The sequence below is a fragment of the Tamandua tetradactyla genome, chromosome 7 (genome assembly GCF_023851605.1).
Source record: "Tamandua tetradactyla isolate mTamTet1 chromosome 7, mTamTet1.pri, whole genome shotgun sequence".
Lineage (NCBI taxonomy): Eukaryota > Metazoa > Chordata > Mammalia > Pilosa > Myrmecophagidae > Tamandua > Tamandua tetradactyla.
In genome coordinates, this window is record NC_135333.1 from 145814357 (window position 1) to 145826814 (window position 12458).

The 12458-nt window shown below is 34.7% G+C and overlaps 1 protein-coding gene across 2 annotated transcripts in view; it reads left to right on the plus strand.

Moving 5' to 3' along the window:
• The window catches only part of ZDHHC17 (zDHHC palmitoyltransferase 17), a 185686-nt gene that overhangs the window by 97323 nt on the left and 75905 nt on the right, over positions 1-12458 (plus strand). For both annotated transcript variants that reach the window (XM_077111496.1, XM_077111495.1), the window contains one exon: positions 3359-3481. In XM_077111496.1, the coding sequence (XP_076967611.1) occupies positions 3359-3481 (123 nt within the window). The remainder of the gene's footprint in view (positions 1-3358; positions 3482-12458) is intronic.

The window sequence follows — 12458 nt, forward strand, 5'->3', positions numbered from 1 at the left end:
TGCTTTGTGGTGTTGCAGCATTCTCTGCTCTCTCCGAATCTCCTACATTCCCCAAAATGTTTTTTCTTTGATAGGACTCCAGAAACTTATCAAGACCCACCCAAATTGGTGGAGACATGTCATCACCTAATCCAGTTTAACAACCACTCTTGATTAAATCACATCTTCAGGGAGATGATCTGATTACAGTTTCAAACATACAGTATAGAATAGGGATTATTCTGCCTTTACAGAATGGGGTTTTGATTAAAACATGGCTTTTCTAGGGTCCATACATCCTTTCAAACCAGCACACTGACCATGACAGTCTACCCATTGTCAACTTGGCAGCTATACTCAACACCTTAAACCATACCTAATTTTTAAAGAGAAAACAATAACAGACACATTTTTTCCCTCACCTAACAATACTCAATTGTCCTGCATATAACCGGAAACACATTAAATCTCCCCAGAATAGGATGCAAGTCCTTGAGTAACATTCATTCTTTTTTTTTAAAAAGTTTATTTATTAATTAAAAAATAAAGAAACAAAATAAAGCAACATACATAATCAGTAATTCACAATATCATCACTTAGTTGCATATTCATCATTTCTTGGAACATCGCAATGAATGACCTTTAATTTAATTAGCTGAAGACTTAAAATAAGGTCAGAAGAGAGCTCAGCACATTACAACCCAAGCAGCTTAGCATACTTTATCTTGGCACTTAATTTCCAGCTCAGCCCAGACATTTGAAGATGCAGAAAGGAATCGCCCCTGGGAAAGCCATTGGAACCTACAAGCCAGAAGAGAAGGCCAGCAGACATCACCAGGTGCCTTCCCATGTAACAGAGAAACCTCAGATGAAAGCTAGCTGCCTTTCCTCTGAAGAACTATAAATTTTTAACTAAATAAATCCCCTTATTAAAGTTGATCCATCTCTGGTATTTTGCATTCTGGCAGCTTTAACAAACTAAAATAGTCGCTACTGTTCTAATTTGTAAGCTGCCTTAATATGATATACCAACATGGAATGGCTTTTGAAAAGGGGAATTTATTAAATTGCATGTTTACAGTTTGAAGGCTGTGAAAATGTCCAAATTAATGTATAGCTATAGAAATGTCCAATCTTAGACATTCAGGGAAAGAAGGCCAATGATGTTAAGGGTTTCTCTCCCATTTGGAAAAGCACATGGTGAACATGATGATGCTGCTAGCTTTTTCTCCAGGCTTCTTGTTTCATGAAGCTACCCCAGGGGTGTTTTCCTTCTTCAGTTCCTAAGATCTCTGGCTGCATGGGCTCTCCTGTCTCTGAAGCTTTTTCCAAAATGGTTCCCTCTTAAAGATCTCTAGTAAGCTACCCCACCTTGAATGGGTGAAGAAACATCTCTATGGAACCCATTAAAAAATTACCACCTACAAGTGCATGCGTCACATCTCCATGATAATCTAAAACTCCTACCCTGCAATATTGACTAAGGATTAAATGACATGGCTTTTCTGGGGTACATCACAGGTTCAAACTGGCACACTTACCTTCTCATTGAAAATGTGTTGTAGATTCTGCCATTCAGGGTTGTTTTAGTGACCTACGCTGCTCAAAGCAGGGACCATGAACTGGGTTGGATTAAACAATGGAAATTTATTAGTCTATAGTTTGAGGCCAGGAAAATATCCAAATCAAGGCATCATCAATAACAATAGAAATACTATAGCATCTTGATTTATTTGCTAACAAATAAATGATAAAGGCAGTGCTTTATACATGAAGACCTGCTGCCCACAATCCTTGGCTCCTCTGCCACGTGATGAGGCACATGGTGGCATCTGTTTGTGTCTCCCTTCTCTTCTGGGTTTTGTTGATTTCAGCTTTTCGCTTATGTGGCTTTCTTTCCCTTTGTCTGAATTTCATTCCATTTATAAAGGATTCAAGGAATAGCATTGCGATTCATCCTTTTTGCCCTCCCTACTTCCCTCCTTGTTCTCTCCCTCCTTTCTCTCTTCTTTCTTCTCTTTTTCTTTCTCACTTTCTCTGTCTCTCTCTAGATTTCTGTTTTTCTTCCCTCCTTTCCCTAAAAATAAAAGAAAAATTTTAAAAAGATCCATCCTGAATGAGGTGGGTCACACTTTAATTGAAGTAGCCTCATCAAAAGGTCCTACTTACAGTGGGTTTACACCCACATCTATGGATTAAATTTAAGAACATGTTCTGGGGTACATACAGCTTCAAACCACCACAAAGGTAATATGCCTAGTTCACTTACTGGGCATATATATGCCGTTTTCTGAAATGAGAAAATGCCACTGTCATCCCTTATGAATTGTGGGAACTTCACATCTCCTCTTAGGTTGGTTATCTGTACACCTCAATGTGTGTGTTGTGTGTGTTTATGCACACATGTAATACGGTGCTTGTGAGGAGCAGTCTTTCTATCAAAAACATAAAGCTTATTTTCTTTCTCAATTAGGTAAGACATAAATACAGGTAGAAGTTCTAATGTTTGTTTCTATTTCTCCATTATTTTGCATCCCCTTCCCACTGCCCCCCGCCCTGGATGTCCCACTCATTTTAGAGACTTCTCTGATTTAAAAATTGCGAACGTAGTCAAAGCTCATGTAAATTTGTTTTTGTGTTATATGTTTCCAAGGACTCAATATTTGGTTAAGATTATGTTGATAATTGTTGAGGGTTATTGATGGATTCTTAGTGAATGATTATTTCCACAATAGCAAGTTTTTAAAAAAACCATGCCAACACAACAGTGACCAAAAGCAAAAAGAGAGCGTTATGTTTACCGTATGTCCCTTTTCTTTTCCTACTCTCCCAGTAGACTTTTCTCCCATGTCTCTTTGACTTGAACTGGGTCACAGTACTTTTTCCCTGCAGCATTTCCTGGCCCTAAACATCCTTTTATACTTACCTTCAGGACTATTAAAGCTGTCCTTGCAATTGAAGAATCCTAGGGCTTACAAAAATACCCTTCTTGATGTTCTTCTGAATTTCTTTATGCTACTCTTTCTTTCTGATTTTTATGTACTTAAAAATTTTAAACTTAATTGTAGTTTTGTAGTCTGCTTTAATTGTTTTGTATAATGAGTGGTAAATAAGTAAAAAGCATCTGCTGATAGAAGTTTTATTTCTCTTGTATTTTTATAAATGACATATTTTAGAATCTTAAAAAATGGGTTTGTGAAAGCTTCTGCCATATTGATATTTTACAAGTTACATTTTATGATGCCAACACCATTTTAATGTCCAGGTATCAAAATGGAGCATTATTTTCTTCTGAAAATACTCTGTCTATATATATTTATTTTTTGCTTTAAATCTCTTGTTAAATAGTATTAACAGTGCCATTTTCTTTCTTTCAAGGTATGGAATTTATGAACGTTGCCGAGAATTGGTGGAAGCAGGTTATGATGTACGACAACCCGACAAAGAAAATGTTACACTCCTTCATTGGGCTGCCATCAATAACAGAATAGATTTAGTCAAGTATGTGTTTTTTGTATTTTAAAATAATTGGTAATAACTATTGTTATAAAATTATTAGAGATAAAAAGATTAATGAATTCTAAAATTCATGGCTTTTAAGACATATATTCTATGTATCTTTCTTCTTAAAAAAAAAAATGCTTTTAGGTTATGTGGAATGGTTATTATGTACCAGGTAGTGTACTTAGTGCTTTTCCATGTTTATTTTATTTAATCTTAATTCTCAAAAGTACCTAGGTGAAAAATAACAATTACTGCCATCCTACTGATGCAGAAACTAAAGCATAAAGAGATTACGTATGCTACCCAATGATGCACAGCTGATAAAAGTTGGAGTTAGGATTTAAACTCAGGCATTGTTTCTTGAAATTCACGCTATGAATATAGATTGAGTGGAAAAAAGTAACAAAAGAAGACACATTAAAAAGATTATAGGCTATAATCTGATTGAATTATTCATACAGTTTGAGATGAATACTAAGTATAAAATGATTTTTATTTCTCACCATTAATCCTCTCATTTAGTATTAATAAGAGGTGTTAGATAAGAAAGGGTTTGGATGAAAGAAAATTTTCTTACTAAATATTATTTAGTAGTCTCTGACGCTTTGAACATAAGAACTTTAGGTAATAATGTGAATCTAAAATCGACTACTTACAGATTTACTGTGGAGTATAGCACACATAGTCTAGGGGCACATAGGTTACTAAAGCCAGATAAGAGAATTTGCTCTTAAAGAAAGATTAAATGAGTAATAGTTAAAGCATTGAGTTCCGCAAATCACCTTCTTTAGGAGTGCGTATTTCCATTTTTTTCTTCTTGTAGTTTCTAATCCTTCAGTGTGGATTTCCTGATGTCTAATTCTGTTTTTGTTTGTTGAAAAACGTTTTTGTTTTATCTTCATTTATGAAAGAAATTTTCACATGGTTTAGAAACTGAGGTTGGAAATTTTGTCTTTTGTCTGTTTGTTTGTTTTTGCATTTTACTCATTGAAAATATCTTTCCACTGTTTTCTGGCTTCTGTTTCTACTAGGAAGTCAGTCTAAGTATAGCTCTTTTGAAAGTTACTTATTTACTTCTTTTTCTAACTGCTTTTAAGATTTTCTCTGTTTCTCATTTTTTGCATTTTCACAATGCTATATCTAGGTGTGGATTTCTTTTTATTTACCCTGATTTGATACTGCAAGGAATTCTTGAATGTATAGTTTGACATTTTCAGCAGTTCTAGAAAAATCTCAACATTATTTCTTCAGATATTCCCTATGTCCCGTGCTCTTTTTACTCTCTTTCTGGAACTCCATTTAAATGTATGTCAGAGCTTTTCATAGTGTATATTCTGAGTTGCCCTACCTTGTCTTCTGTGTTTTATATTATTTTATCTCTTCATTCTAGAAATAGCTTCTGACCTGTCTTCCAGTTCTTTAATAGCGTATGTGTAATCTCATATTAAATTTGTCCATCATGTTCCTAATTTTGTGTTTTTCAGTTCTAGAATTTTAATTATTTTTTCAAATCTGTGTTACTTAAATTATGAGTTGCTAAAATTTCCAATCTTGTCTTACATACTTGAATATTGTAAACATAGTTACATAGTTATTTTATAGTCTTGTCTGAGAATTCCAGCATTTGGAGTCTCTGTGGGTCTGTTTCTGTTATCTTGTCTCCTCTTGTGCCTGCTTATCTTTGAATATGTGGTAGATATTGAATTTGAAAGATTATTTGTAGAATAATTTGAGGCCTAAGATGAGAGGATTTCCATTTGTTTCTGCCAGACCAATCAGTTTTTCAAGGCTTTAGATTTTCCAGATCACTTAGGTGGGTGAAGACCATGCTGGAGCCAGGTTTACTTCTGCTTCTTTCTTACTCCTTACAGCCCTTATTTTGCTTTTGTCTGCTTACCTCATCTAGTGCAGTCTTCTATATCAGCACATTGTCTCTAGGGCAAATGATACCCTAGTGCTTTTCTAACTTCTCCAGGTTTTAGCTGTCTTCTGAATCTTGACCATGTAAATAATTTTAATCTTCTTAGGTTTTGCTTTTTAGGAAATGTTTTTTATATTTTATTGAGCTTTTTTAGTTGTCTTCTTTGGGAGAGTTGGTTCAAATTAAGTGTTGCTTTCATTGCTTTATTTTTTAATTTAATGTTATTTTAATCAAACTGATACATAAAAATTTTGAAAAATCAAATAGTGCCTAAAGGCTTATAGTAAGAAACAGCGATCTCTCTACTCACAGATCCTGTACCACAGAAGTAACTATTTGTTTCAACATTTTTAGCTGTTTTTCCAATATTTATTCTTGTGCTAATATACTTACATTGTTACTTTTATTTAGAAATTTATTTTCTTTACCAAAATGATAGCTAATGCTTTTCTATTTTTCACTTAATTTATATAACTCTAGATTTTCTCATGTGAGTGCAAATAGAGATGTTTCATTCGTTTTAAATAGCTGTGTAATATTCAGTTATATGGAAATTAATGATAGGCATTTAGATTGATTCTGGTGTTTTGCTGTTACAAATAGTGCTGTAATTAATATCTTGTTCTCATATCATTTTGTACATGTTTAAATATATTTGTGGAATCTTTGGGAGTGAGAGTGTTAGAAAGATATGAATTTTAAATTTTAATAAATATTGCCAACTTTTATGCTGTTATTTCTTGATTTATTTTTGGTGGTGCACGGTCCGAGACTCGAACCTGACCTTCCCACATGGAATGCGAACATTCTGCTACTGAACCATCTGTGCACCCTAAAATTATATATATATTTTTTTCATGGGCAGGAACCAGGAATTGAACCCAGTCTCCAGCATGGCAGGCTAGAATTTTGCCACTGAGACACTGTCACACCACCCAAAATTACTTTTTTTTTTCTCTTGCATGGGCAGACTCTGGGAATTGAACCTGGGTCCGGCATGGCAGGTGAGAATTCTACCACTGAGCCAACATTGCACCGCCCCAGATTACTTTTTTTTCTCATGGGAAGGCTCCAGGAATTGATCCCGGGTCTCCGGCCTGGCAGGCAACTGATATTATATTTTGACTTTTTATTTTGGGGTAATTAGATGTCTTTGACCACCTCACTTGCAATACTTCTTACTCCATCGTTTGTTATAGTTTTAGTTAAATCACTATTCCGTGTTTAATTTGTTATGAATATGTAGATAGTATACACAGAAGTGTTCTGCTTATCTGTTCTTTCCTGTAGAACTTTTTTCTGAAATAATAATTGTTTCAGTTTTTTCACTTGTTTACTTTTCTGAATATTGTCATTAATCCTTCCCACACTCTTAGAAAGAATTGTAAAACCCCTCTGTATGCACACATATCAGATAACTTATCAGTTCTTCTTTTGGTGGAGAATGAGGGATGATATCATTTCTAGATTTCTCCACCTTCCTGATTGTTTGTTCTTTATGGCTATTCTATATTCATTGTCTTAAACTTTCCTTTGCCATCATCCTAGGGAATCCCTTTGCTCCTATGTTGGTCTCCTGTTTACTGGATCTCAGAGTTTCATCATTATTGATTTGCTCCCTAGTTTTGGTAGAGAACAGTTTCTGGTAGCTTTCTGAGAAAAAAATCTTTTGGTGGTAAATATTTTGAAATTTTGCATGTCTGAAAATAACTCTTCTGCCTTCACACATTGTAGATGGTTTGACTGAGCATAGACTTCTTGATTAGAAGTAGTTTTCTCAGAATTTTGGAGCATTACTTCATTGTTCTTTTGTTTCGGTGTAACAGTTGAGGTGTTTGATACCATTCCTGTTGATGGGAATATTCATATTTGTATTGTTTCTCAAAATAAGAAAGTCTGCAGTGGGAAATACAGACAAAAAGTCCTGATGTTTTTTGCCTTACAAATTTTCCAAGCCATGGAGGGACTAGTGAAATAAGATAATAAAGCCATTGAATTGTAGAGTGGGTTAGTAATCAGTGTCATTATATATTACATCTTTTGGTGAGTAAACTTAATTTCCTACACTAAACATCATTTAGCAAGTTACTTTCCTGAAACAAGCATATGTTGAGTAAATACAGTTTTCAAAAAAACACAGTATTCAGAGCTTCAAGGTTGCCCCTATCAGATTTGGGATTTTTACCCTACTTTAAAGCTACAGTCTGAACTTCTGGCAGAATGTGGAGTAGGAGAGGCTGAGTTCACCCCGACTCTGTGCAACAACTAGAGATACTATAGAAAAATGACAGAAACAGTGGTTCCAGGGTTTGAATGATCATGAAGGGTCTTCTACCCTGCATCGGGAGGCCCTCTGTGAAAAATTGGAGAAATTGGGACCCAGAGAGCAGGACGAATGCTCTCAGTCACGATTCTGCCTACCCTCATAGCTGGCTTAGAGAGATTTTCCCTTCAGCTCCGTAGCTAGGGAGTTCCCATAGTGGACTTGGAAGATAATAGACGTGATTTCCATGTACACAGAGTCTACTTAGTCAAGGTATAGTGCCTACTCCCTGTCCTGGTGTTATGCTGCTGTGGGTACTTGTGTTTTTTTTTTGGCAAGCACTGGGGGACTTCTCTGGGGAAGAAAGGGTGATGTGGAGTGTGCTGGTCTGATACCAACCAGCAAGAGACTTGTTTGGTCATGGGGCTGCTCCCTTCCCCCCACAGAGGTCCAAAGACTTCAGGTGGGTGCAAATGGAACGGCACCATCTGTTGGGGAGAAGAAGAAAGTCCTGTCTGACAAATTGCCGATCTGCCTAGCTCTTAAACAAAAATAAGAAGTACTTTCAATCTCCCCTTGAGATTAGGGACTTGGTTTCACAGGGAAGAACTGAAAAAACAAATCCAAAAGGGGATTTTCAAAGCTAATACAAGTAGATACAAAATCTTAGATGAGGGAAGGAAATAAATCTGCAGAACAACCTTACTAAGATATTAAAATGCCTCATCTGCAACAGAAGATTATAAAGCATGTAAGATCTTGACAGATATGGCTCAGCCACATGACTGAATTAAATCACCCCAGGGGACACAGAATTTAGAACAGTTACTTATGATTGTTCATAATGACGTAAAGGATATTAGGAAGACACTGGAAAAGAAGAAATTTAAAGAATAAATAGAGATATATCAGATATCAGAGATGAAAGATAATGTAGACCAAATTAAAAATATAGAGACTCACAACAGTAGACTTCAAAAGACAGAAGAAAGAATAAGCGAATTAGAAAACAGGACAACTGAATTTGAACATTCAAAAGAACAAATGGCAGAATGGCAAGAACAAATGGAAAAAATGCAACTTGATCTCAGGGAAATGATAGACAACATGAAGCAGGCAAACATAAGAATTATAGATGTCCCAGAAGGAGAAGAGAAGAGTAAAGGGATAGGAAGGCCAATTGAAAATACAATGGGGTAAAATTTCCCAACCTTTATAAAAGACATATACATCCAAACCACACAAGCCCAATGAATCCCAAACAGAATAAGACATATACTTATCAGAATGTCAAATCTTAAAGAGAAGCAGAAAGTCATGAAAGCAATAAGAGAAAAGAGATTTGTTACATACAGGGGAAACTATGTAAGACTGAGCTCAGACTATTCAGCAGGCAGAATGGAGGCCAGAAGACAGTGGCATGATATATTTAAGATTCTGAATGAAAAAGTCTTCCAGCCAAGAATTCTTTATTCTGCCAAGTTGTCCTGCAAAATTGAAGGGGAGATTGAAGTCTTCAGAAATGACTAGTGGTGGTGAGAATTTCCTAACAAGAGACCTGCCCTACAATAAATATTAAAGGAAGCTCTGTCAACTGAGAAAAGATTACAGAAGGGTGGTCTGGAGGAGGATACAGAATTGGAAAGTATTAGCAAGGGCAACTTAAAGGATAAAAGGTGAGAGAGGGAAAAGAATATATAGATCTGACAAAAACTACAGGATAAGATGATAGACTTAAAAACTGCTTTTATAGGAATAATTTTAAATGTTAGTGGACTAAACTCACCAGTTAAAGATACAGATTGACAGAATGAATTAAAAACTTTGATCTGTTTTATATGCTACTCACAAGAGATTTATATTAGACCCAAGGATACAAATAGATTGATGGCTAAAGGATGAAAGTAGATGTTCTATAGAAACTATAACTAAAAAAAAAACATGAATAGCTATAGTAATATTAGATAAAATAGATTTTAAATCTTATGATATCATAAGAGATAAAATTTTCATATGTTAATTGTAAAAATATTTATATCTTTTTGTTTTCCTGAAATCAAAAGCTAGAAAATGTTCGGGAACATAGGTCATTACTGTAATGAAGTTCATATTTGTAACAACTTTCTACTTGATATTTTGAGAACATTCACAGTTTTGACAGCTAATCAAATGGTATTTTAGTGTTCAGTATTTAGAATTTAAGAAACTTTATCTGTATTTATAGATTTTTTTTCCTTGTTTACCGTAATTTTTTATTGGTTTATGAAATTTGCCATACAAACATAGGCTTTACAATTATTATTTGGATACTTTATTCAAATATCCCTATGGATAAGCAGGTTATTACTTGTTTTAATAAACATATTTACATAAATTTCAGTAAAAAAAAAAGCTACAGCCTGTTACTATTTCACGGATACTTAAGAAAAAAATTAGGCTCAGGTGGATTATTCACAGCACAGCAAATAGCATGAACATCATGTTTGCATAGGTTCCGTCTAAGTCCTATGAGAGCAGCTTGAGATTGTCTCGATGGATGCTGTGCAGACTATGGTTTGCCTTGTCGCTGAGGCGCTTTAAGCTTGGGGAATTCAGTTCTTATAGTAAGTGGTAAACAATCTTGCTCTTTGACCCAGAGGGTGATTTTACCTCATCCTTCAAAGCTGTTTGATGCAAATATAACTCAGAAATGTCTGTGTAAAGAATGGTCAGCACCTTGTATTCTTGACATACCCTGCAAGATGTATGAGAGTATGAAAGGCCCCTGGAGAAGTGTCTTTCCAAAAAGTTATGTTCAGAGTTACATCAGGATATATTAAAGAATTATTATTGCAAGTAAAATAGAGAGGTCACTGTTAGAATGACAAAATATAAAATAAGTATAATTTGGAGAGGAGATTTTCGTCAACCTCAAGTAAGCTTATATTCCTAGTGTTTTCAAGTGAAAGTCCTTCAAGTATTTTTCAGCTTTACCTTGACATAATAAAATAGAAGTGATTAGCTTAGGATCTGGTCTTCACCACTCCCATTACCTTAAGTTTCTTTATTAACAACTACTAACGTCTGTTATCTCTGATTTTAAGTCAAGACTTTCTGAAGGAATAATAGGGCTTTATTAATATAGCTCTTATATTTTTCTGAGAACATACTACATGTGGCTTATTCTTCCTCTGTGGGATTTTTTTTTTTTTAATATACGAAGCAGTATTGGTTCTTTATTGAAATTATGTTTATTTTAGGCCTTATTTTAAACTTTTATTTTACACAGCAAATTTTAAATCATATGAAGAAGCACTTTGAATCTAGTGAGTATAAGCTTTGTTCCTTGCAAGCATTTAAGTCAAAAGTAGAATAGTTAATAAATTCTTTTAATAATAAGAGGGGAAAAATCATGTATACTTAACTCTCATGTTTATTGATCTTATCTAGAGCTTAATGAAATTTCTAAAATTTGTGTAATACTGTTCATCATTCTTAAAGTCTATTACTGAATAATGTTGGTTTTATAAAAAATTATTCTTCAAAGATGCAACTTTTTACAATTACCAGTGTCTGAGAAAATAATACAAATAAATAATAATAATTAAAGAATGATCACGTTTCTAATCTCTCTTTTATAGAGCCTGATTATTCAGCAAGGCCTCAAGTCCGGTGTGAATTTAAATAATCTAATATTGACTACAGCAAATCAATCTAGAATTATATTCAGAATTTACAAAAGTATTCTTAGAAATATACCTATTATAGGTTTAGGTACAGTCTTAGAGCTGTAAGTCCAAATTTAACTTCACATTTACTTCATGAACTCTTTTAAGTCCACATTACTATGGCTTATAGATAATTATAATAATACTTTTCAAGTTTAACTGTTTGATACCTGGAAGGTAAAGGTAGCCATATAATTTTCTTTTTTTTAAATATTTTTATTGACAAATTTTCACATACAAACAGTCCATACATGGTGTACAATCAGTGGCTCATAGTATCACCATGGAGTTTTGTATTCATTACTATGTTCGTTTTTAGAACATCTTTACACTTCAGAAAAAGAAAAATGAAAAGGAAAAAGCTCATACATTCCATATACCTTACCCTCCCCCTTCTTGACCACTACTATTTCAAGCTATCCAATTTATTCTACCCTTATTTGTTTTTTTGTTGTTTGTTTGTTTTTGTTCATCTGTCCATATGGATAAAATGAGCATTAGACACAAGATTTTCACAGCCATACAATCACATTGTAAAAACTATATATTTATAGTCTTCTTCAAGAATCAGGGCTATTGGAGCACCGTTCAGCAGTTTAAGGTACTTCCCTCTAGCCACTCCAATACACCATAAACTAAAAAGGGATAGCTATATAATGCATAAGAATAACCTCCAGGATAACCTCTCGGCTCTGTTTGAAATCTCTCAGCCACTGAAACTTTATTTTGTCTCATTTCTCTCTTCCCCCTTTTTGTTAAGAAGGCTTTCTCAGTCCCATGATGCCAGGTCCTGGCTCATCCTGGGAGTTCTGTCTGTCCCACGTTCCTAGGGAGATTTATACCCCTGGAAGAGGGCAGTGAGTTCACCTACAGAGTTGGCTTAGAGAGAGAGCCACATCTGAGCAACAAAAGAGGTTCGCAGGGGGTGACTCTTAAGCATTATCATGAGTAGGTTTAGGCTATCCTTTCCCAGGTACAAGTTTCATAGGGGTGAACCTCAAGATCAAAAGCTCAACCAATTGATTTGGTTGTCCCCATTGCTTGTGAGATATCAGGAGTTCTCCAAATGGGGAAGTTGATTAT